We start from the raw sequence: 26,862 nt of genomic DNA, 5'->3' as shown, positions 1-26,862 counted from the left end.
GAAGTACTCCTCTTGAAAACTGGCACAAGACAAAGATGTCCTTTCACCACTCTTATTCAAGATAGTATTGGAAGTCAGAGCACTCAGGCAAGAGAAAAAAAATAAAGGACATCCAAATAGGAAGAGAGGAAGTCAAATTATCCCTGTTTGCAGACGACATGATTCTATATTAAAAATACAAAAATTAGCTGGGTGTGGTGGTGCACACCTATAATCCCAGCTACTTGGGAGGCTGAGGTGAGAGAATCATTTGAGCCTGGGAGGCAGAGGTTGCAGTGAGCTGAGATTGCGCCACTGCACTCCAGCTTGGGTGATAGAGTGAGACTCTGTCTCAAAAAAAAAAAAAACGGTTAACAAGTCTCAACCAACCAAACTTCTGATACTCATAATTTTTCCCCATAAACCCACTCCTCCTGCAGGCATCTCCATCTCCACTGATGAAAATTTCTGCCATCCACTTGCTAAGGCCAAAAATGTTAGCATCATCCTTAACTCCTCTTTCTCTCATACTCCATATCCAAACCATCAGCAAATCCTTCTGACTCTATCTTCAAAATGTATGCAGAATCTATTTGATCACTGCTTACCACCTCCACAATTACCTCTCTGGTTCAAGTTGCCATCATTAATCCTAATAGCCTGTTAATTGGTTTCACTGCTTCCATCTTTGTCCGACCTTAATCCTATTCTCTACACAGCATCCAGAGGGATCCTGTTAACACGGAAGTGACCCCTTTGCTCAAAACCTTCCAACGGCTCATCATCTGACTCAGGGTAAAAGCCTAAATTCTTACCAAGCCCTATGTGATCCAGACTTTATTACATCTATGGCTTCATCTCATGTGGGCACACATGCGTGTGTACACACGCGCGCACACACACACACACACACATATGCAAACACTCACTCTGCTTCGGCCATACCAGTCTCTTTCTTGTTCCTTGAACTTGTCAGCACACTCTTGTCTCAAGGCCTTTCCACTGACTGCCCCCTCTTCTTGAAACACTCTGCCCCAGTTATCGCTGGTAGTTCACTTCCTACCTCCTTCAGGATTTAGCTCAATGGCATCTTCCCAGTGCTGAAAGTAACAAGAAGTCACTCAGATTCTTAGATCCGCCATAAACATACAATGAGGGGAAGTTTGGGTGAAAAAATAAATGGACCTGCTGTGACACTGGCCTCTGGCCAGGAGCTAACTGTCTCTGGAACAAGATCTTGAAGCAATAGAAAGAGGCACTGGCCTTGTCAGCCATCAGATAGAAGGCATCTCTCCTCACGGGACTGGCCTCTGCTTCTGCCCTAGAGCAGGTAAGGTGCAAGTTGTTTACTGAGCCTTCAGAGGGTGCTTGCTTAAGAAGATGCTGAGCAGAGACAGGGACACTTGCTTTCAAACCTGGAGGCAAATTTTAAGAATGAAGCGCCTTCTGGTGCCAAGCACAGGCATGTCGGAGAAATGCGGTGGATAAAATCCATGTGGATTTGCTGATCGATTCTGAACACACTTGTTTGTTTTACAAGGAAGTAAAATATTACCATTTCACATGTTTATAATACCTCAATGAGCAGGAGAACATAGATTTTACTGATAACTTATTTAACTGCATCGACCCTCCAAAACACGCAAAAGAACCAGAAAGAAAAGAAAAAGATGTTTTGCAATTGGAATAGGTATCACAGAGTCCATGTACTAAAGCTCATATACATTAGTTGAAGTAGACTCCCCACAGGCCTACCCATGGTCTATTACACTTTTCACACAGTTTGAACAAGCGTGATTATCTTGTTCCCTAGTTCATAATACTCAGAAAGGGCAATGGAGGAGGGGGCATGGAGAATTAGGCAATAACAACTGGCTAGTAGAAACAGTTAAATCATAGCAGCAAAAAATATCAGCTAACAGAGAGGAAATCTACGGAAAAGTTAGGAGGGAAGAGTCAGGCATTGAAAATTAAAAAGCAGAACAATCTGTGCCCATTTAGTATAGGGACAAATAGCCCCCCACAGTTTAGGAGCCCCGAGGCAGCACTGAATACAGCATATTGAAAGAACTAATGCTATTATAAGGACAATCTTAACCCATCAAAAAAGGATGCAATTATTTTCAGGTTCAGGGGTCAGGAAAGTAAATAGCATTTTTTGAAAAGCTTCTCATCCAAAATGGATACATATTTTAAGGGGAAATTGTCAGGCACTAAAAGCGTTGAACCTCAATTACCCAGAAAAATCCGTTACGTGGAACACTCACAGTATAGTGTGGCTTAATAGATGACCGATCATGGTTGAAATACATCTTCCTACCATACTGGAATGCACATTGAATACATTCTGTTGTGATTTACATATCTCCCTGAGCTATAAACTCTGATGAGTAAAATTTGCGGTGAACAGGTTTTCACAACTACTTATGCAAGTTATCTGAGGTTACATTAGATCAGTATAGCTTACATTCTTTCCTCCTGTGATGAATACGAGACGTGTCTTTTTTTTCATTTTTTTTTTTTTTCATCATCAGGTAAAGAAATGTGTGAGGGAAAACATAAAGAACAAGTTTGAAAGATAATTTATAATAAATGTGTGCCTACTTCTGTACTAGACTTGCTGAGTTATCAATATAGCCCATGGAGAAGTAGATTTAAGGAAAGAACTTCAGTGCCAGGGGGCGTTTAATGAACCATATCGATGAGAGTAAGAAATAACATTTACTTCTTCCCAGTTGCAGACCCGATGGTCAGCTCTACCTGAATGTTCCACAGAAACCACATACCCAAAACTGAAAATCAAACTACCTCTTCCTCTTCCATTCCTTGTGTTAATGATATCTCTTTCCAGTCACCCTAACCAGAAACCTGAAATTAACCTAGTCTCTTCCCTGTCCCTCAAACACCACAACTAGTCACCAAGTCAAATCAATTCTACCCTCTCAATTCCTCTCAGACCTCTCCCCTTCTCCCCATCCCCAGAAGTGACAGTCCAAGCCTCTATTCACTCAGAGCCAGCTTACTTCAACTGTGTTCTAACTAGTCACTTTATCTCCAGTCTTCTTCCTCTCCACTGCAGAAGCCACACACTGAATCCTCCACACAACTTGAGTGATCTTTGTGAAAGCAAAAGCTTCTAACATTCATAGCTTCTGCTGACCACTGTGCATACTGTGCACTGTACAGCCCTAGTAAGGGCATCATTCCTGGTGTGGTCTGTGTCAGTGGAGGCACTAGGGGTTTTGCAGTGCATAACCTGTACAACCATATGCAGCAGCTTTCTCTATTGCCCTGCTTACAACACTCCAATGGCTTCCGATTGCTCTGGAAATAAAGTAGAACCATTCAACATGCCTTATGAGCCCCCTGCCTACCTCTCCAAATTTCTCTCTCTCCTTTACCCCCCATATTTTACACTCCAGTCATTTAAAAGGTATTTACAATTCCCCAGACCTACTCTGCTCTCCTCTCTCTGCTTGTCTTTGCACATCTTATTTCCTTGCCTGGAATACCATTAACGCCACCTATCCCTACCACATTCAGTCGCCACCCGCTGTCCAGCTGGACATTTGTGTGCTTCTCTCAAGATTCAACTCACGCATCACTCTCTCCATCAAGTCTTCCCCTAACTCCCTAAGCGAAGCCAATCATTTCCTCTTCCGGCTGCCCCAAGGAAGATTCTGCACACACATATGTCACTAGCTTATTACACTGTAGCGTAATTTCCGGGCCTGAGCAATCCATAAATGGTCATTTTTGACGTGATTGTTCAGAAAGTTATTTACCACAGTGAAAAACTTTGTAAACATATTTTAATATACAAATAGCTTCAAAGTATATGAAATCCATTTACATTTAAAATTGTTGTATTACAGTGTGTACTCGAATCACATGGTTACAAATCTCTTCCAGGGCAACTGCTGAAAAGGTACAAAAGTACTGCAGGCCTAGGTAAAAACACAGCACAGCAACTGGTGTCCTTTAGGTGTTATGGCAATTGTAATGCCCCAGGAATGGGGGCCTGTCAACATGTAGGAGCCTTCAAAAGTGTGAACAGATGAAACATCACACAACTCTAGAAAAAAGAGAAATCACTAGCAGGAAAAATGTCAACTTACATTTCATAGCATAACTAATTTGACCTTTGTGATTAAGCATGCATTCCTCCAAAGGAGTTTTTTGTTGTTGTTTTGTTTTGTCTTTTTTTTTCAGCTCCCAGGACGATGCAGAAGGTAAATGAGAACAAAACGCAAAGTACTTTCCACTGTACTGCACAGAATGTTTCAGCAATATTTTTTTGTAGTCTCCAAAAATTATTTAAATTGCTCGTAAGACCTGAACTCGTTTGTGCCCCATTACCACATTCCCCTTAATGATTTATTACATATAGAAAATAATATTGACCAGCTCAAAACAAAACAAGCAAGACCAAAGAGTTCTGCGTGATGAAGATGCATAGACCACAGCCTTGAATTAATTTCCTCTGGTCTAACTGAAGATGTTTGCATGGCCTCCTTTAGATTTGTGGATAGCACTGAATAAGGAGGTATATTGGGAACATGTGTTGTGGCTATCTGATTTGTGGGAAATTGCCACCAAGTCTATTTTTTGAATACCAAAACTTCCACTGCAAGGCCTAGAACCTAGTAAGTCAAAACTACCTTGGGCGCACAGGAAGGCGCACACATCAATTGCAGCACCTTGCAGATTCCTCTGAAAAGCTCTGGCTGAACTTCAGGTCACAGAGTTGCACTTTGTTCTGAGACTGCCCCCGGGCCCCAGTCAGAATGGCCCCATAGGAACGCAGTCCCACAGCCTGCAGCATCCTCCCTGTTGCACCAACCCCAAAGCTGGGCAACTTCAGCTTGCTAAATGTGAGTGTATCACGACTGGCAAGTGACCAAGTCCATGTTACCCCACTCACTCCCCTTAATCAAACCATGGCAGTGGCCGTAAAGACTTTGTGAGTTACTTGACTTTGCTTTTGTTTGTCCTTCCAGACGAACAAGAGCTTCTGCCTTTGTAGGGAAGCAAGAAGCTCATGGACCAAGATGAAAAGATGCGCTTTTCTGGGTGCAAAGCCCAAGTCAGTGGCAGCAGCTGTTTCCCTACAACTACTCCCCCACCTGTCCTGCCACGGCCAGCTGCTGGTTTCAGAACCCAGAACCCGAGTGCCTTTTTGACTTGGTTTCCTCCACATGCGTTATGGGAAAAACAAAAGCAAAAAACATTGCTTTTTCAACTTCAGGGAATATTACAAGGGAAGTGCACTCCTCAAGGAGGCTGGGTTCTGCTGTGTGAAATGCAGTGTTGACACTCTATTCCCACTTCTCCGGGGACGCACCAAAGTGGGTGAGAAGGGGATAGAAGACCAGAACCAGCAATGGCAGAGACATTCTCATACCGCTTCCTGCACTTTCCCACAGTCCTCCTGCAGTGTCCGAGTTGAGAGCAGAGCTGCACGCCCGCAGCGCGGCAGCTGGCCAGAGGAACAGAGAACGGATGACCCAGCGAGTTCGTGACTGGGAGCGCCACTGCAGCACGAAAGCGTGTGTGCGCGCGGTGGGCGGAGGGCGGTGTGTGGACTGGAAGACAAAGTGCGCGCGGGGAGGGGTGTGGACTGGAAAATAAAGAAAAGCCGGGCAGGCTGGGGAGGCAGCAGGTGAGAAGAAGGGCAAGCGAGCCAGAGGCCGCCAGGGAGGAGATGAGAGGAGGGGCCTTACCTGCCACGAAGACTGCTTGCAGGAGGCAGAGGTAGTTCTTCCCGTACTTCTCGGCAATCCTCACGCGCTGCAGGGCCATGGCCATGTCCACCTGCAGAGGGATCGCCTGGGCTATCGGCATGAAAGTGCAGCCGTCTGGGTTCTGGGGCAGGCCTGGGATCCTGCCGCACGACACTGGGGTCCACGGCGCCGAAGCGGCAGCTTGGGGTATGTGCCTGGCCGCCCGCCTTGACGAACCCAGGTGGGGCCGGGCCCCTGCCGCTGCCATCCTCACGCTGGAGTCCCGGGCAGGGCCGCTACTCCAGCCAGCAGCTGCCCAGCTCTGACTCGGGCGCCGCCGCTGCTCGCTCAGGCACTGCCGGAGGGGTACAGCCCCTGACCCGGCTCAGCCCAGCCGCTCCGCAGCCGCCAGTCCTCCGGAGCCCCTCTAGTAGGGACAGAGGCGCAGGGGCCTGAGACGTCCGCGCGCGCAGAGTCCGGGAACTTGTTAGGAGTTTGGGGCTCCGGCGGAGCGCTCTGGCCACCGCCGCTGCGGGGGCAACTCTCCCTGGGTGCGCACACCCACGCCCCCTCTTAGCCACCGGTGAATGAAAGGAGGCGGGGGCTGTGGAGGAGGGACGCAAGGAGCCAAAAGGGAGAATTTCTGCCGAGATGCCCATTTTCGAGGGACGAAAGGCCAGCCTAGGTTAGCACCTGTGGTGGGAGAGACAGCCCAGCCTCGCACTCTCATGGCAACTCATGCAAGTCTTGGCGGTTCCTTAGCATCCTGGCCAGTATCCACCTGGGCAAACACGGCGCAAGGGAGTTACACTGTGTGAGCACATGCAGGCGGCCCAGTCAGTGCTGCTGTCTTTGCCCCAGGAGGATACGAGCCCTGAATAGTCTGAAAGGCCCTGTGCTGAAGCCGAAATATGTCCTCCGAGGATGCAAACAAACACACAGACATAATCTGATCTCGGTCTTTGGATATCCCAAGTCCCACGCCCTTCAGGTCCCAAATGCCAAGCCCCCTGTATAGACACTTGAGCTGCCATCTGCCATGGGCATGAGAGACTTGACACGCTTTAGAGAGGACACGAGAAAATGGAAAGGCAAGAGGAGGCACCCCGTTTAAGAGGCCAAATGGAAAACGAAAGGAGCTAGAGCTCCTTCCTTGCCCTGAACCCAAAGCCCTCAAAGACTGGGGCTAAGGGAAGATGGAGCTCCGCAGTCCCTGGAAGGAAAGGGGTATGCAGGACCTGAGGGAGCCCTGCTTGTGAAGCAGTAGCCAGCTGAGGAGAGGCCTGGGGTGTTAGCATTTAAAAAAAATGTGTGTCTGAAGCCGAGCTAATGCCATAGGGATTCGCCCCAATTTTGCTCTAATGCTTAGAAGTCCTGATGGGAATTGCAAATGCCACATGTCACTTTTTTCTTTAATACTTATCCTCTTCAAAATTTTCTGGCGGGAGAGTGGACTAATATTATACAGGCCAATCATTCCAAGTAGATCTCTTATGAGCAATCACCAATTTATACCCGAGGAAAGTGGGGGTAGGCAAGTGCAAAAGGCAGAGTGAGTAAGGGAGGAACACACACACACACGTCCCTGCTACAAGCACACACCTCTTCCCCTAGCCTTGCTTTTTCAACTTCTGGGAGTTGATTTGTATATTTTTATCTGAATGTGTAAGTTATTTGAATGTGTTAAGTCAACCAGGCAGAATGTTTGCCAGCCTCTCTCTTGAATGTGTGCAGAGGGTAGAGAAGCAACCAGTTAAAATTTCCGCACTACTGTGGATAGGATGACATTAAGAATTCTACTAATGTGGCAGTTGTTGTAAAATAAGTTAAAAATAAATAAGACACAAATGAGGGGTAGTCTATAAAAGTTCTAAATAACAACCTAGGACGACATTTTTAAAATCTAACAATGGGAAATACTTTCCATAGCATAATTTAAAAATATGAGATTGATCTGCAAATGGACAGATGCCCTGCCATGTTGTCAAGTGTAAAAAAGTAAGATGCAAAACAATATTTATTGTTTGATCCCTTATTTTAAACACTATACGTGTGTATGGTGATAGAAAATGATTGGGAAGGATACAAACTGCTAACAGTGTTGATCTCTGTAAAGTGAAATTGGAAAGCACTTGGTTATAGGAGAAATCTCATGTTTTTTGCTTAATAAGTATGTTAAACTTTTTACAGTTATTAGCAACTGTTATTTTTGTAACTCCTTTTTTTAAAAAGAAGGAAATAAATGGAAAAATAACTTTAGGTTTAGAAAGCTATTAGAAACTTAACAAGATAAAAGAATGTTTTCTACATATGTAAAAAATATAAAAATCTAAAAGGAAAAATTTTAAACTTCTGTATAATTAAAAACATAAACAAAAGTCAAATCACAAATGGGAGGTTATTTACAAAGAAATAAGGTAACCAAAAAATAGTATCCTTCAAGGGATCCAGAATAGCCAAAACAATCTTGAAAAAAAAAAAAAGAGGACTCACACTTCCTGATTTAAAACCTTACTACAAAGCTGCAATAATCAAATCAGTGTGATACTAATATAACGATAGACTTATAGATCAATAGAATAGAACTGCGAATCCAGAGAAAACCCTTGCATCTAAGGTAAATTATTTGTGACCATGGTGCCAAGACAATTCAACGGAGAAAGAATAGTCTCTTCAACAAATTGTGAACCTTAAAATGTACATACCCTTTAACTTGAGGATCTCTCCTACAGAAATAATCAGAGATTTTTGACAAAAGTTTATATGCAAAGCATTATTAATTATAGCCCCAAATTGGATACAACCCACACATCAAACAATAGCAGGATAATAAATTATGATACATCCCTAAATGGATATCCATAAATCCATTATTCATAATGGATTTTATGGATTTTTTATCCATAAGTGCATACAATGGATTGTTACACATATCAATTATTAAAAATGGCATTCCTTGAACTGATGGAACTGTTCTGTATCTTGATTCTATCAATGCCAATATTCTGCTTGTGATATTGTACTATATGGTTTTGCAAGATGTTACCATTGGGGGAAACTTGGTAAAGGGGATACAAAATCTCTCTGTATTATTTTTTTTTCTTGAGATGGAGTCTTGCTCTGTCACCCAGGCTGGAGTGCAGTGGCACGATCTCGGCTCACTGCAACCTCTGCCTCCTGGGTTCAAGCAATTCTGATGCCTCAGCCTCCTGAGTAGCTGGGATTACAGGTGCACGCCACCACACCGGCTAATTTTTGTATTTTTAGTAGAGATGGGGTTTTGTCATGTTGGCCAAGCTGGTCTCGAACTCCTGACCTAAGGTGATCCGCCCACCTTGGCCTCCCAAAGTGCTGGGATTACAAGCGTGAGCCACCACGCCCAGCCTCTGTGTATTATTTCTTACAGCTACTTATGAATCTAGAATTATCTTAAAAAGTCTAATTTTTAAAATGAAATTATTGAAGGATTTTTAAGAACACGAGAAAATGATCATGACCTTATGTTGATTGACTTATCTGCATGCAAGATGAATATGCAGTATAATTTCAACTACGTGCTATCTATAAGCATTGAAAGAATGCTGGAAAAAACATTGAGTGGATGGATAGATGATAGCCAAATATGAGAGAGGGAGAGAAAGCCTAAGCTCACATGAGCTCCTTCTGTGTCATCCATAAAATCATTAATTATGCAGTCATTGAAAATAATTACCTCTTCTCTGAAGCTTTGCTAGACTCCCTGAACCAAACACCTTCTTTCATGCCCGTTCATCCTACCTTTCTCAAGCTGATTCTTATCATGTGTTGCAATTGTTTGCAGGTCTATCATTCAGAAATACTCTGAGGCCCTTGATGCCAGGAGAAATGTCTTATTAAGCACTGTCTTCCAGGGCTTGGCATATAGTAGGCCCTCAAAATGTGGGTTACCTGAATGGGTGAATAAAGTGACAATGAGTGAACATCAGTCTTAATTTTAGTGCTGACCCTTATTGGAAAGAACACTAATCTCAGGGTTTTTCAGGTCTGAAGAAAAAGACGCATAGCTGTAACTCAGTCTTTAATTTGCATAGCACATTCAGATTCATCTACATTACTTTATAATGCAGTCTTTGGGGCCTTACAATGTAACTAACTCTTTCGGAAATAAGGCCCTTTGGTAGTATTTCATTAATGCCCTTGGATGAATTCTAAGGATAAACCAGCCTTATACCAAATTTCTTTCTCTAATGTGATGTAGTAAGGTGTTACACCATTTGCCTAAATCTTACCCCTCCTGAGTAGGACACAGGGAATTTGAGTAACAGGGAATACCCTCCCTCCTTCCCTCCCTCCCTCCCTCCCTTCCTTCCTTTTCTTTTCTTTCTTTTCTTTCTTTCTTTTCTTTCTTTCTTTCTCTTTTCATTCTTTTTCTTTCTTTTCTTTGTTTTCCTTCCTTCCTTTCTTTTCTTTCTTTCTCTTCCTTCCTTCCTTTCTTCCTTCCTTCCTTCCTTTCTTTCTTTCTTTCTTTCTTTCTTTCTTTCTTTCTTTCTTTCTTTCTTTCTGTCTTTCTTTCTTTCTTTCTTTCTTTCTTCTTTCCTTCTTTGCTTCTTCCTTCCTTCCCTCCTCCTCCCTCCTCCTTCTTCCTTCCTTCCTTCCTTCCTTCCTTCATTCTTCCTCCTTCTTCTTTTCTTTCTTTTTGTTTGAGACGGAGGTCTGGAGTGGAGTACAGTGGCTCAAATCTCAGCTCCTGCAGCCTCACCTGGACTCAGCAGATCTCGGCATACTCAGCCTCCCGAGTAGGTTGAGATTACAGTTGCATACACCATGTGGCTAATTTTCTTTTTCTTTTTTTTTTTTTTTTTTTTTTTTGGTAGAGATGGGTTTATGCATGTTGGCCAGGCTAGTCTCAAACTCCTGTCCTCAAGTAATCTGCCCACCTTGGCCTGGAATATTATTTCATTATAGTAAATTAGGCATAGGTTTTGAGAAACCAGAACGTCTGAAATGCTGAAAATGGAAGTAGGCAATAAAATTAAAAATATCCATACTACCTTTGATTTTGAGAGGTTCTACAGAATTCAGGAAGTCTATTGACATGTGAGGGGGTTACCAAATGAAAACTCCTCATTTGGAGAATAAGGATAATAGCAACTTCACAATTTATATAAATTACTTGTGATTATATAAAGGACTGTATCAAGTTTCACACATTAGGTTCTTTGCCATGTATGCAGGGGACATTGGTAGTTTTTGCCTGCCTAGTTGGCATCTATGTACTTCAACATTCCTATGGAGAGTCCCTGTTCCATTCTAAATCCATGTGACACAGATGAGACTTCCAGCAAACCCCCACTTCAGGGCAGGAGGGTAGTCCAGGCCAAATAAATCAGCGTATTCTGTCCCCATGGCCACTGTGATAAGTTTGAAGCAATGATACACAATCCCAGGAATTTCTAGAACCAATGAAAGGTAGAAATTATCTTCACTGAATTGTTCGTTACTAAGATGAGGTAAGCCTAAGGCTGCAAAGACAGGCTGCCTGAAAATGAAACCAATATCATGAAAACAGGGCTGATACATATAAACAGATTCCTAATGATATTATTTGAACATCTGGATCCAGCCATGACTGAAGAAATATCCACCCACTAGATTTTTCAGTTACATAGATCAATAAATTTTCTTTTGTCCTTAAACTAGCTTACAGTTGGGGTTCTATCATTTGCAACCAAAAGAATCCAAACTAATACATTATGACTAATACATTATAATCTAACTCCAGATTGGCATCATGGAGCCTTCTTAGATGTATGTAAAAATCCTGAAAAGTATGTTAAATGCAAGGGAGTCATTTTGACACCCTCAGCTAAGTAAGCCCAAAGAGATTGATCAATGAATTGACCTGAATCCAGGCCCTGACATTGACTTAATGTTTATCCCTTCTCAGGAAATTCCTCAGAAATTTTATTCTTATATGTTTCCATTTATAGATCTTCAATTTCGTGCCATTTTAAAGGCCAAAACTTTCCTTTCCAAAGAAAACATTGTTTCAGAGGTAAATATGATTTCTGTTGTGCTTTAAAAGAAGTAGCTCCTTTAAAACTTGCTCTGGGCCAGACGCGGTGGCTCACGCCTGTAATCCTAGTACTTTGGAAGGTCAAGGTAGTTGGATCACTTGAGCCCAGAAGTTCAAGACCAGCCTGAGCAGCAAAGGGAGACCCCGTCTCCATAAAAACTACAAAAATCAGCCAGGTGTGGTGGTGTATCCCTGTAGTCCCAGCTACTCTGGGGTCTGAAGTGGGAGGCTCACCTGAGCCCGGTTGGAGGTCAGGGATTGAGGCTGCAGTGAGCCACGATTGTGCCACTGTACTCTAGCCTTGGTGACAAAGCGAGACCCTGTCTCAGAATAAAAACAAAAATAAAAATCCTTGCTCTGTTCTGATGGCCAAAGGCTGTGTAAAAAGTTTAAGAATATTTCCAATGCAATTATATTTGTAGTCGAGCAAACAAGTACTTCTGTAAATGTTGGCAGTCCTTTTATGAAATGCTTTGAGTACTTGCTCAAACGATGATGATATATTGGAAATGCAAATGTTAACTGCTTGGGGCAGAATTAGAGTCAGGAGTAGGAGTTTGGAATCATAACTTCCCAATTCTTTCTTTAATTTTTAGCTAGACTTGCTTCTTTCCACATTAGGCATGATGAGTTTAGGCTCAACGAAATGGGAATAGTTTGTTTCTTTCTGAGTTTCTGTGCCACCCAATCAAATATTTACTGACATGAATTGGGACTCGAGACTGCCATCTGAAAAGATGACCAAGTTAAACAGCTAGAAGACCAAGTTAAACAGCTTGACCTAACAAAACTGGTTTTACCAGACTGGTTATATAGGTCACGTGAAGATAAAAGTATAGGTAATAGACTGTACTATAGGTCCATAGTTGTACATATGACCTGGTTATTTCTCAAAAATATATATTCTTAGGCAACGATGACCAATAAGAAATGTACAACGAGGACTTAGTATGTAAGACATGTTGTTTAGTTCATATAAAGATGAATTTAAAGGATCAAGTCTTTACATGATGAGTAGTTTACCATCTTAATTTGATATACAGTTGCTGTTACTACTAATAATTACAAAATTAATAATAAGTGTACATCTTCATTTGCATAATGTTTTAAGCACTTTTTCATCTCTCATCTCATATGATCCTCCCAACACATGTACAAGGAAGGCCCAGTTTATTTACTGCCACTTTCCAGGTGAGGAGACTGAGGTTTTGAGGAGCTGAGTTTCCGAAGTTTGTGCTGTTTGCCCAAAGCATAACTAGAACTAGACTGTAAGTTGGCTGACTCTGATCCTAGCATTTCTGAAGTGAAAACAACCATACCAATGAATTATAATTTTGCAGATCTGTAGCTTGATAACATTACGCCAGAATAAAATTCCGTAATTCTCAGTCTTCCTCTGTCTTAAAGGAATCTTAGTGCTTATAAAGCTTATAAAGTCTAGTCTCCCAATCCATGAATAGATTCACCTCTTAGCAATGACTGTATCATTTTTAAGGATTCCAGTATTCCAGAATATCATATTTTTTATTGTAACAGCATTATTGAGATAGAATACACATGCCATACAAGTCTCCCATTTAAAGTGTACAATTCAATGGTTTTAATATATTCACAGAGATGTACAACCATCACAATCTAATTTTAGAACATCTCATCGTCCCCAAAAGAAACCTGTACCCTTTAGCTGTCACTTCCTAAGGCCCCACATCACCACCAGCCCTAGGAAACCACTAATCTATTTTCTGTCTCAATGGATCTACCTATTCTGGACATTTCACGCAGATGGAATCCTGCAATATGTAGCTTTTATATTTAGATTCTTCCACTTAGCTCGTTCTCCAGGTTTAACCATGCTGTAGCATGTATCAGTATTTCATTCCTTTTTAAGGCTGAATAATACTTCATTGTATGGCTAGACCACATTTTGTTTATTCATGCATCAGTTGATAGATACCATGTTTTTAAAATATGGAAATATTGAAACCCTGATATTTTAAAACAAAGTATTTTTTCTCCTAAGAACATTGTCATTTTTATCTGAAATCTAATCTTTGGATGTGCACAGAGAATATCCTGTATTAAAATTTCAAGCTAGAGATACACTCATTTTGAAAGTATTCTCAGGACAGACTTTCCAAGGCCTCTTATTGTTGAAATAGCTAGTTCTGGGTTACTTGTGTGGTTGAGCATCTTTTTCTGTTTCCTAGTCATTTATCTGTTCTTTCAGAGTCTGTTTGTGTCCTTGGTCTTCTTTCAGAGGACTCTGACGGAATAAACTTAGAATAGGGTGTGGGCATTAAAATGAGGACATGAAATCGAAGTTGTGATGGAGGATGATGAAAGGAGAGAAATAGGTGCTGGGAGATTCTTAGGCCCAATTTCCATTGTTTTCCCTTTCACCTGACCACTTCCTTTTCTCTGGTTTAGGTTCCTTCTGCTTCCTTCCTCCTTTTCCATCCAAGCCAGATTTCTTTTCTTAGGAGCCTACCCCTCCTATGATCATTTGTTCTACCCAGAATCTTCATTCTCAATCATCCTATCTGGAGGCACTCAATCCAGAAGGACAGAACAGCCTCATCTGAGCCTCCCCCAGGAGGAACAGCACGTTATAATATTGGGAAGAAGATGATAGCCGTATCTCCATTTTAATAGAATACTGATATTTTGGCATGACTTGAAATACCGTTGTAGCTGGAGGAGAGTTTCACCACCACTACCCATATTCAGACCAAGCCATGGATCCAGGGGCCTTAGGGGTCAGCTGAAACCCAGAGGTCTGTAGCATTTGTGCTACATCTCAGTCACTGGCTCTGTGGCTGTTGCTATTGCAGACCCCTCCCAAGCCACTGTGGTTCTTCAGGATGCAAACAAAGACACTCCCTTCCTTACCTTCCCCTCAATGTTTAAAGGCTGTTTCATGCAATCATTAGTCTGTGTAGTTTGAAATGGCAGATGAAACACACTATTTTCACTATTTTTGGAAGGTCAAAAGTAGACAAAGTCACGAGTCAATGTTCAGGGAACCCCAGCTTAGGATGAGGTGGGAGATAGGCTCACAGAAAGGAACATGGACCAAAGGGAAGCCTTGCGATTTGGAGACAGCAGGTACTGTGAAGGGTAGGAGTGAGGCTCATGCCCCAAAACAGTGACATTCATTAAAAGACTCTAATGTGGGAAAAGTCCCTCCTGCCTCCCCAGGTCCACCCATTATCGAAGGACAGCACCCACACATAGCACATCCCCTCCTCCCAAGGGAGTAGAGACTTCTCTGGGGAAACTGAAGGCCCTCTGGAGGAAAAACTTCCCAATCTGGTATTTACGGGTTTCCCGTTATAAGATTCTATACCTCCTCTTGGTCACCCTAAAGCAATAATTTCCAATTGGCAACCCTCTCCTATAAACTCCCCCATCAGTTTTTCTGGATGTCATCTTTAAATACGAACAGGCAGGCTAAGATCACCAAATGTTTGAGGTAAGTCACCGTGATGGTTACTTTTACGTGTCAACTTGGCTAGGCTATAATTAATCAATCAAACACTAATCTGGGCCTCGCTGTGAGGTTTTTGTATATATGATTAATTTCTACAATCTGTTAACTTTAAACAAAGGGGATTATCCTTGAAAACCTGGGTGGCTCATCCAATCAGTTGAAAGGTCTTAACAGCAAAACTAAAATTTCCCTGAAGGAGAAGAAATTCTGCCTCAAGTCTGAGGTGTCAACACCTGCCTGAGAATTTCCAGCCTGCTGGCCTGCTTTATATATTTCAAACTTGCCTAGCCAGCACCCTATGATCCTGAAAATCAATTTCTTGAAATAACCACCTACCTACTACAAAAAACACCCTCTCTCTGTCTCTTTCTTTCTCCGCCTCTGTGTGTCTCACTCTGTCAATAGATTATACGTGCATGTATATAATGTATATAATACACAATTTAAAAATATACAAAGGTAAAGCACACACGTAAGATTCTACACATACATGTACAAAGTTTACTAGTTCTTGTTTCTCGGGTAGAACCCCAACAGACAGAAGTCACCAAATGCAAAAGGAGACCAAGACAAACAGTGAAAATGATCTGGGCCCTGCCTGCGTTGTCAATCTTAACCTCGTACACTTTGCTCCAACCACACTAGCCTTCCTGGTGTTCCTGGAACACAGAGTGCTTGTTCTTTCCTCAGAGTCCATCACCCCTGGGGCTGCCCCCCACTGCAATGGTTTACCTGGCCTGCTATCCCGATTGTATTCAGGTCTCTGTTTAAGTACTATCACAGCAGAGACATGGTCCCAGTCTACTCTGTAAAACAGACATCCCCCTACTCCCATATGCTCCATCCACTGAATTTTGTTCATTCATAGCAATGACAACTTCCTTAAATAATAGTATTTATCTGTATATTTACTAGTTTTTTTCTCTGACAAGAAAACAATACCTACAACAGGAACCTTTTACGTCTTTTTTTCCCTTCATGTCAGATGGGTAATGAGCCAATGTTGTAACAAGTTTTGAGGGAGGCACATCTCACACATGTACATGAAAACCCAATCATCACGTTTATGAACTAAAGAAGGATCTTTTTGTGTCTTGTTCACTATTGTGTCCCTATCACCTAACACAGTGCCTGGTCCTTTAAGAGCTGAAGAGATGATATATGGACGGAATGATAAATGGAAAAAAATCTCTGAAAGAAACAGACGTAGTTCAGGGAACAGTGAACTTTAAAAACAATGCTAATTGGTTACACACTGAAAGGTTCAAATCCTTATTATAATCCATAAACAATAAGGGAATACTGTGAACAAAGAACAATTGGAGAAAAAGAAAGAGAGCTTTTAGACCTGAAAAAGATTGGTGAAACTTTAAAACCTCCACAGAAGCGTCCTAAGCTACCAACACAATGTCACTGAATGCAAAGTTAGGAAGGGAAGTGCAGAGTTGACCCTCACTAGCTGGTTCGAGCCAATATCAGCACAACACTGATAGGTGCAGGTAGCTGATGTGGTAGACGCTGTAATGTGCCCTTCAGATCCTCCTTTGGGAAGGAAGGACGTATTGCCCCGTCTGTTGAGAAGGCTGGCAGATAAGTCTTTGGCTGTCAGCCTTATTCAGGGATTGCCTCAGCTGAAAAGAGCTGCCTAACCAAGGTCACAGCCCCTTCCAAAGGCATCCCACATTAAATGACTGAACGACTTGGGGTATCAGGGGCTAGTTCCCTGGTCCCAAATGGGGACCACACTGGCAAATTATCCAATCTTTAGAATTTCTTGTAAGGTTGTATGAGGCTTCTGTCACGAAGCCTTCTTCCTTCTCTTCCCTACTCTTCTGCATGTGTTAATCCCAGTAATGTGCCTTAATATACCTCCTGTATCTATTTTCTCTTCTAAGTCATGAATTGCAGTCATTAGATGATAGTGATCAGGAGGAGAGACAGGAGTGAGTGTGGAACATTTGAAGAAATAAGGGAAGGGTGAAATTGTTATTTGAGAGTGAGAAATTGAGTTTCTAGCAAAGTATAGTGGAATTGTCTCAGTGTTGAGTGAGAAAAAAGATAAGAGACAAGAAGAATAAATTCAGGAGGTCCAATATCTCACAGGAATCCAAGAGAAAAAAAGAACAGAGAAAATGGGAAAGGATAGGCTGGGCACGGTGGCTCATGCCTGTAATCCCAGCACTTTGGGAGGCCGAGGAGGGGGGATCACCTGAGGTCAGGAGTTCAAGACCAGCCTAGCCAACATGGTGAAACCCTATCTCTACAAAAATACAAAAATTAGCTGGGCATGACGGAGGGTGCCTGTAATCCCAGCTACTCGGGAGGCTGAGGCAGGAGAATTGCTTAAACCCTGGACGTGGAGGTTGCAGTGAGCCAAGATTGTGCCATTGCACTCCAGCCTGGGTGACAGAGCAAGACTCTGTCAAAACAAAACAAAACAAAACAAACAAACAAAAAACAAAAAACACACACAAGGGAAAATTGGGAAGGATATTTCAAAGAAATAATAGAAGAAATAGAAAAAAAGTTTTCCGGAACTGAAGAACAAGAATATTTGTATTAAAAGAGCCTATCAAATGCAAAATGAGATTATTCAGAAATAACTACACTGATAGACATCCTTATGAATTTTAAAGTATACCACAGACATGATAGATAACTTAAATATTTATAGATGGAAAGAAGTAAATATCTTACAGAGGATCAATAGGCACAGAGAAAGCTTTCAATAACTTCCAACATCCCTTCATGATAAAACCCCTCAACAGACTAGGTATCAAAAAAATACATCAAAATAATAAGAGCCATTTATGACAAACCCACAGTAAACATCATATTGAATGGGCGAAATGTGGAACTATTCATCTTGAGAACCAGAACAAGATAAGGATGCCCTCTCTCCACTCCTATTCAACATAGTACTGGAAGTCCTAGCCAGAGAGATCAGGCAAGAGAAAGATGCCTCCACGTATGAAAAGAAGTCACACAATCTCTTTTCCTTGATGATATGAATCTATACTTAGAAAATTTTAAAGATGCTGCCAAAAGGCTCCTAGAAATGATAAACAACTTAAGTAAAGTTGCAGGATACAAAATTAATGTACAAAAATCAGTACTATTTCTATGTATCCACAACATCCAGGCTGAGAGTGAAATCAAGAACACAGTCCCCAAAATGTAACAAATCACCACTAAAGAACTTACTCATGTAACCAAACACCACCCGTTCCCCAATAACCTGTGGAAATGAAAAATTAAACAAAAATAAAGAACACAATCCCACTTACAATAGCCACAAAGAAAATGAAATACCTAGAAATACACCTAACCAAGGTGAAAAGTCTCTACAAAGAGAACTACAAAACACTGCTGAAAGAAATCAGGAATGACACAAATAAATGGAAAACCATTCCATGTTCATGGATTGGAAAAATCAATATCATAAAAATGGCCATACTGCCCAAAGCAATTTACAGATTCAGTGCTATTCCTATCAAACTGCTAATCACATTCTTCACAGACTTAGAAAGAAAAACTATTCTAAAATTCACATGGAACCAAAAAAGAGCCCAAATAACTAAAGCAATCCGAAGCAAAAAGAACAAAGATGGAGGCATCACACTACCCAACTTCAAACTATACTATAAAGCCACAGTAAACAAAACAGCTTGGGTGGCTGGGCACAGTGGCTCACACCTGTAATCCCAGCACTTTGGGAGGCTGAGGTGGGCAGATCACTTGAGGTCAGGAGTTTGAGAACAGCCTGGCCAACATGGTGAAACCCCATCTCTACTAAAACATACAAAAATCAGCTGGGTGTCATGGCGGGCACCTGTAATTCCAGCTACTGAGGAGGCTGAGGCAGGAGAATTGCTTGAATCCAGGGGCAGAGGTTGCAGTGAACTGAGATCATGCCATTGCACTCCAGCCTGGGTGACAGAGTGAGACTCAGTCTCAAAAACAAACAAATAAAGACAGCTTGGTAGTGGTACAAAAACAGATACATAGACCAAAGGAACAGAATAGAGAGCTCAGAAATAAAGCTGCACAGCTACAACCATCTAATCTTTGACAAGGCCAACCAAAACAAGCAATGGGTAAACAATTCCATATTCAGTAAATGGTGCTGAGATAACTGGCTAGCCATACGCAGAAGACTGAAGCTGGACCCCTACCTTTCTCCATATGCAACAATTAACTAAAAATGGATTAAAGATTTTAATGTAAGATCTCAAACTATAGAAATCCTGGAAGAAAACCTAGGAAATACTCTTTTTGACATTGGCCTTGGAAAGAATTTTTGTCTGAGTCCCTAAAAGCAATTGCAACAAAACCAAAAATAGGTAAGTGGGACCTCATTAAACTAAAGAGCTTCTGTACAGTAAAAGAAACTACCAGCAGAGCAAACAGACAACCTACAGAATGGGAGAAGATATTTGTAAACTATGTATCTGACAAAGGCCTAATATTCAAAATCTATAGGGAACTTAAATAAATTAACAAGTAAAAACCAAATAACACCATTAAAAAGTGGGCAAATGACATGAACAGACACTTTTTGAAAGAAGACATACAAGTGGCCAACAAATATATGAAACAATACTTAGCATCACTAATCATCAGAGAAAAGGAAATCAAAACCACAATGAGATACCATCTCACACCAGTCAGAATGGTTATTACTAAAAAAATCAAAAAACAACAGATGCTGGCTAGCAAGGCAGCAGAGAAAAGCAAACACTTATACACTGTTGGTGGAAATGTAAATTAGTCCAGCCGCTGTAAAAAGTAGCCTGGAGATTTAAACTTAAAACAAATCTACCACTGGACACAGAAATCCCATTACTGGGTATGCACCCAAAAGAAATTATTCTACCAAAAAGACACGTGCATTTGTATGTTCATCACTGCAGTGTTCACAGTAGCAAAGACATGGAATCAACCCAGGTTCCCATCAATGGTAAATGGGATAAAGAAAATGTACCACTCCTATTCAACATAGTGTTGGAAGTTCTGGCCAGGGCAATCAGGCAAGAGAAATAAATAAAGGGTATTCGATTAGGAAAAGAGGAAGTCAAATTGTCCCTGTTTGCAGATGACATGATTGTATATTTAGAAAACCCCATCGTCTCAGCCCAAAATCTCCTTAAGCTGATAAGCAACTTCAGCAAAGTCTCAGGATACAAAATCAATGTGCAAAAGTCAGTAGCATTCTTATACACCAATAACAGACAAACGGAGAGCCAAATCATGAGTGAACTCCCATTCACAATAGCTTCAAAGAGAATAAAATACCTAGGAATCCAACTTACAAAGGATGTGAAGGACCTCTTCAAGGAGAACTACAAACCACTGCTCAATGAAATAAAAGAGGACACAAACAAATGGAAGAACATCCCATGCTCACGGATAGGAAGAATCAATATCGTGAAAATGGCCATACTGCCCAAGGTAATTTACAGATTCAATGCCATCCCCATTAAGCTACCAATGACTTTCTTCACAGAATTGGAAAAAACTACTTTAAAGTTCATATGGAACCAAAAAAGAGCCCGCATTGCCAAGACAATCCTAAGCCAAAAGAACGAAGCTGGAGGCATCACGCTACCTGACTTCAAACTACACTACAAGGCTACAGTAACCAAAACAGCATGGTACTGGTACCAAAACAGAGATATAGACCAATGGAACAGAACAGAGCCCTCAGAAATAATACCACACATCTACAACCATCTGATCTTTGACAAAACTGACAAAAACAAGAAATGGGGAAAGGATTCCCATTTAATAAATGGTGCTGGGAAAACTGGCTAGCCATAAGTAGAAAGCTGAAACTGGATCCCTTCCTTACACCTTATACGAAAATTAATTCAAGATGGATTAGAGACTTACATGTTAGACCTAAAACCATAAAAACCCCAGAAGAAAACCTAGGCAATACCATTCAGGACACAGGCATGGGCAAGGACTTCATGTCTAAAACACCAAAAGCAATGGCAATAAAAGCCAAAATTGACAAATGGGATCTAATTAAACTAAAGAGCTTCTGCACAGTAAAAGAAATTACCATCAGAGTGAACAGGCAACCTACAGAATGGGAGAAAATGTTTGCAATCTACTCATCCGACAAAGGGCTAATATCTAGAACCTACAAAGAACTCAAACAAACTTGCAAGAAAAAAAAAAAAAAACCATCAAAAAGTGGGCAAAGGATATGAACAGACACTTCTCAAAAGAAGACATTTATGCAGCCAACAGACACATGAAAAAATGCTCATCATCACTGGCCATCAGAGAAATGCAAATCAAAACCACAATGAGATGCCATCTCACATCAGTTAGAATGGCAATCATTAAAAAGTCAGGAAACAACAGGTGCTGGAGAGGATGTGGAGAAATAGGAACACTTTTACACTGTTGGTGGGACTGTAAACTAGTTCAACCATTGTGGAAGACAGTGTAGCGATTCCTCAAGGATCTAGAACTAGAAATACCATTTGACCCAGCCATCACATTACTGGGTACATACCCAAAGGATTATAAATCATGCTGCTATAAAGACACATGCACACATATGTTTATTGCAGCACTATTCACAATAGCAAAGACTTGGAACCAACCTAAATGTCCATCAGTGATAGACTGGATTAAGAAAATGTGGCACATATACACCATGGAATACTATGCAGCCATAAAAAAGGATGAGTTCATGTCCTTTGCAGGGACATGGATGCAGCTGGAAACTATCATTCTCAGCAAACTATCGCAAGAACAGAAAACCAAACACCGCATGTTCTCACTCATAGGCGGGAATTGAACAATGAGATCACTTGGACACAGGAAGGGGAGCATCACACACGTGGGGTGGGGAGAGGGGGGAGGGATAGTATTAGGAGATATACCTAATGTAAATGACGAGTTAATGTGTGCAGCACACCAACATGGCACATGTATACATACATAACAAACCTGCACGTTGTGCACATGTACCCTAGAACTTAAAGTATAATAATAAAAATAAAAAATAAAAGTAAAAAAAAAAAGAAAGAAAAGAAAATGTGCTATATATACTCTATGGAATACTAGGCAGCCATAAAAAAAGAATGAAATCGTTCTTTGCAGCAACATGCATGGAGCTGGAGGCCATAATTCTAAGCAAGTTAGTGCAGGAACAGAAAACCAAGTACCACATGTTCTCATTTATAAATGGGAGCTAAGCATTGAGCACACATGGACATTAATATGGGAACAACAGATATTGTGGACTACTAGAGGGTGCAAGGAGGTGGGGAGGATTAAAAAAAAAAACACCTATTGGGCACTATGCCCACTACCAGGGTGACAGGATCTGTACTTTAAACCTCAGCATCATGTAATATTCCCATATAACAAATCTGCATATTTACCCCCTTATCTAAAATTAAAGTTGAAAAAAAAAATGAAAGAAAATGACATTGAACTTCTCAATAGCAACAGTGGATTCTACAAACTAATGGAAAAATAAATACAAAATCGGGGAGAAAAGGTTTTTCAGCTTGGAATTTTATACTGCGTCAGACTCTCAAACAAAAATGAAGGCTGTCAAAGACATTTTCAGACATAATAATTATTATTATTAATAAAACTTTATAACCCATATAAAGAAGTTAGTAGAGAATGTATTCCCCCCAAAATATGATGAAGTCAATCAACGAAGAGCAAGACAATGAATCTAGGAAATAACGATCCGATATAGGAGCACAGACAAAGGGAATTTCAGAAAGAGATTTTCAGCTAGCCTGGAGAGCAACCAGCTCAGATGAAAAAATGAGGACACAGGGCTCTGGGAGGGAGCTGCTCCCATCCCTTTCTACCTCTTTCTCACCAAGTTTGGTGAGTTTTCATTAGGACCTTTTTGGGCCCCTCAAGAAACTTCCAAGAACCTTGCTTATCAGAGAGAAAAAGGGTTGGAGCTTCCAACCCTTTCATTCTGAGAAGACCTCTAGGTTCTTCACATAAACAGTCCCACTTCTTCCCCAGAAACTTTCTACCTCCACAAATAAATACTATAGAGCAAGAATAAAATGTGGTTTTGTCTCACTAGAGATCCTGCTTTAAAAAATGTGAGAAACATTACCATATTCTTTTGGAAGATTGCCCTGAAGACCTCCGATTTTTCTTTGCTCCCCAAGTCTACATCCCCCCAGCTACCTTCTGGGGATCAAGGTAGTTCTTGGTCTGGAAAATTCGCGTGCTTAAAAAGAATTGGACACAAATAATGGAATGATCTTTTACCCACTGAAAATAAATAATCTGCTGTCCAAATTTATAAGCCAATCATATGCAAGTTCACAAGGCAATTTCTCAAGTCCTAATCACTATAGGGCTCAGAGACTGAGGCCCATAGATTCCATAGGAACCACACCAAGGTACAGCCATCCCATGAAGCCCAGATGCACATCAGATTTGTTATACCAATAATTCCAGGTTTACAGTGGTGAGGTTTTAATCCAGAGTTGAGAAATTCCCACCTGCCTTTACTTGGGAATCCTAATTATTTTAGAAGAACCCAAACAGTTGACAAAGAACTGTCAGAGAAACCCAAAGCAGGTTATTGCAGTCTGTATGGATGGATACACCTTTACAAGAACTGCACTGTGTCCTGCAACTCATTGGTCTTAGAAATGGGGGATTCTAGGAAAAAGGGGAAACAACACAAGAATGAAAAAGACTGGCTATGGGGGATCCTATCTATAAAAATAGACTGACCCACTCATTGCCCCAATCCATTTCTTATATTAGTCTAAGGTAAAGAAATCCTTACCACAAATGTTTGTTCTTAAGACGGTCGCAGCTTATTCTGTTTCCTCGGCCAAAAGAATGCACAATACTCTCTGCCTGCTCCAAGAACAAAAGCCTTCTTGCTCTTAACATGAAAAAAAGTTTCAAAGCCAATCTGATGTCAGCAACTAAAAGTGTAGAGAAGCCTTGACTTGAAGTAGAACCGAGAAACAAAATTATAAATCATACACTGTATCACAGTAGAGGAAGGAGACCTAATTTTTTTTTATTTACAAGGACAAATCTGGAGAAACAGAACGCCCACTCAAGAGTTAGCCCGACAGTTTGAAAACAAAATACTTTTGCACAAAATGCAGAAGAAGCTGGGCATGTCTTTTTTTTTGTACATGACAAATAAAAATTATATGGTGTACAATATGATTTCTGATGTATGTATACATCCTGGAATGGCTAAATCAGGCTAATTAATACTTTCTTTACCTCACATATGTATCTTTTTTCTGGTGGGAACATGTAAAATCTACTCCCTTAGCAGTTTTCAAGTATACAATATATTGTTATTAACTATAGTTATCATGATGTACAATAGATCTCTTGGCAGGGCGCAGTGGCTCACACCTGTAATCCCAGCACTTTGGGAGGCTGAGGTAGGTGGATCACTTGAGGTCAGGAGTTTGAGACCAGCCTGGCCAACATGGTGAAACCTCATCTCTACTAAAAATACAAAAATTAGCTGGGCGTGGTGGCAGACACCTGTAATCCCACCTACTCAGGAGGCTGAGGCAGGAGAATCGCTTGAACCCGAGAGGCAGAGGTTGCAGTGAGCTGAGATCACACCACTGCATTCCAGCCTGGGCAATAAAGTGAGACTCCGTCTCAAAAAACATATACAAATAAAAATATGAAAAAATTAAAAAAAATAAAAAAACAGATCTCTTGAACTTTGTCCTCCTGTCTACGTGTAATGATGTATCCCTTGATCAACATCTCCCAAAACCCTGCCCCATCCTCTGGAAACCACCATTCTACTTTCTGCTTCTATGAGTTTGACTTTTTAAGATTCACCATAGGAGTGAGATCATGTAATATTTTTCTTTCTGTGTCTGGATTATTTCACTTAGCGTAGCGTCCTCTAGGTTCATCCGTACTGTCACAAGTGACAGAATTTCATTGTTTTTTAAAGACTGAATAGCATTCCTGTGTGTGTGTATGTGTGTAGTGTATATATATACACACACACCATATTTTCTTGAGGTTGCTTCCATATCTTGGCGATTGTGAATAGTGCTGCAATGAACATGGGAGTGTAGATATGTCTTTGACAGACTGATTTCATTTTCTTTGGATATATACCCAGTAGTGGCATTGCTGGATCATATGGTAATTGATCATATGACCATAAATGCCTGGATTTTTTCTGGGCCAAAACATCCATACTGTTTTCCATAATGGCTGTACTAATTTACATTCCCACCAGCAAAGGCTCCCTTTTCTCCACATCCTCACAAGCACTTGTTATCTTATGTTTTTGATAACTGCTACCCTAACAGGTACAAAGTGTTCTCTAAATGTGGTTTTAATTTGCATTTTTGTGATGATTAGTGATATTGAACATTTTGTCATATACTGGTTGGCCATTTGTATGTCTTCTTTTTAAGAAATGTCTACTCAGGTTGTTTGACCATTTCTAATTGGGTTATTTACTACTTCTTTTTGCTAGTGAGTTCTTTATATATCTTGGGTATTAATCACTTATCAGATGTATGATCTGTAAGTATTTTTCTCATTCCTAGGTTGTCTTTCGACTCAGTTGTTTCCTTTGATGTACAGAAAACTTTTTAGTTTAATGCTATCCCATTTGTCTATATTTCCTTTTGTTGTCTGTGCTTTTGGGGTCATATCCAAAACATCTCTGCCTAATGTCAAGAAACGTTTCTTCTATGTTATTTATTTATTGTGAATGGACACATAGCAAATACACACACACACACACACACACACATCCTGGAATGGCTAAATCATATATACATATCAATCATATATATGTATATATACGTATATATATGTATATATATGTGTATGTATATGGAGTGCAGTGTGATGTTTTAATACATGTATACATTGTAAAATGATGAAATCAGGGTAATTAGCATATCCATGACCTCATATATTTGTCATATCATTGTGTTAAGAACATTCAGTTTGAGGTCTTACCTTTAAGTCTTTAATCCATTTTGAGTTGATTTTTGCACATGGTGTGCGATGTGTCTAATTTCATTCTTTTGCATGTGTATATCCAGTTTTCCCAACACCATTTATTGACGAGGCTGTCTTTTCTCCATTGCGTGTTTTTGGCAACTTTTTTAAGATCAGTTGACCATAAATGCCTGGATTTATTTCTGGGCCAGAAGATCTTTAAGGTATGTCCCAACCTTAATATATATGTAGATAAAGGTGTGTGTGTGTGTGTGTGTGTGTGTATATATATCTCCAGAAAAGCTTATTAAAATACTATCATCCTTACTTGGTTCTTTTCTGTATGTTATCTATATAATTGAAAATGGACATGCATTTAATTTATAACAAGAAAATATAACACATATTTTTTAAGGATACCAAAAATAGAAGTGATCCTTTTAAAACTTAAGTGAGATTATGTCACTCCTCTGTTCATAATATTCCAGACTTCTACTAGAATTCATAATAAAATCTAATGTCCTTATCATAGCCTACACAGCTCTACATGATCTCATCCTTCCATACCTAATTTCAACTCCTACCAATCTCCCTCCATTTTGGTCACAGTGACCTCCTGGCAGTACCTCCAATATGCC

At 40.7% G+C, this 26,862-nt stretch overlaps 2 protein-coding genes and 1 non-coding gene across 7 annotated transcripts in view; all 3 read right to left on the bottom strand.

Annotated features, from left to right (window-relative positions):
• Window positions 1–24,610, bottom strand: part of MCF2 (MCF.2 cell line derived transforming sequence) — a 124,545-nt gene extending 99,935 nt beyond the window's left edge. For 2 of the 5 annotated variants that reach the window (XM_003918354.5, XM_003918355.5), the window contains exon 1: window positions 24,051–24,610. The gene's annotated coding sequence lies outside the window, so the exon portion shown is untranslated. Of the gene's footprint in view, window positions 1–5,702; window positions 5,720–24,050 lie in introns of those variants that run through there. The other 3 variants (XM_009198362.4, XM_009198363.4, XM_009198366.4) reach the window with 2 other exon arrangements.
• On the bottom strand, window positions 317–6,083 carry LOC103880926. The gene has a single exon (XM_021932744.2). The coding sequence runs from the start codon at window positions 5,968–5,970 to the stop codon at window positions 5,254–5,256; it is 717 nt and encodes a 238-aa protein (XP_021788436.2). The 5' UTR covers window positions 5,971–6,083; the 3' UTR covers window positions 317–5,253.
• LOC116272274 lies at window positions 16,227–16,330 on the bottom strand. Its single transcript, XR_004180991.1, has one exon. It is a non-coding gene; the product is annotated as a small nucleolar RNA U13 (small nucleolar RNA).
• Window positions 24,611–26,862: the final 2,252 nt, after the last annotated feature.

Source organism: Papio anubis, chromosome X, assembly GCF_008728515.1.
Source record: "Papio anubis isolate 15944 chromosome X, Panubis1.0, whole genome shotgun sequence".
In the NCBI taxonomy this organism is placed as follows: domain Eukaryota; kingdom Metazoa; phylum Chordata; class Mammalia; order Primates; family Cercopithecidae; genus Papio; species Papio anubis.
The sequence above is the reverse complement of the archived record's forward strand: the minus strand, read 5'-3'. Positions and strand labels throughout refer to the sequence as shown.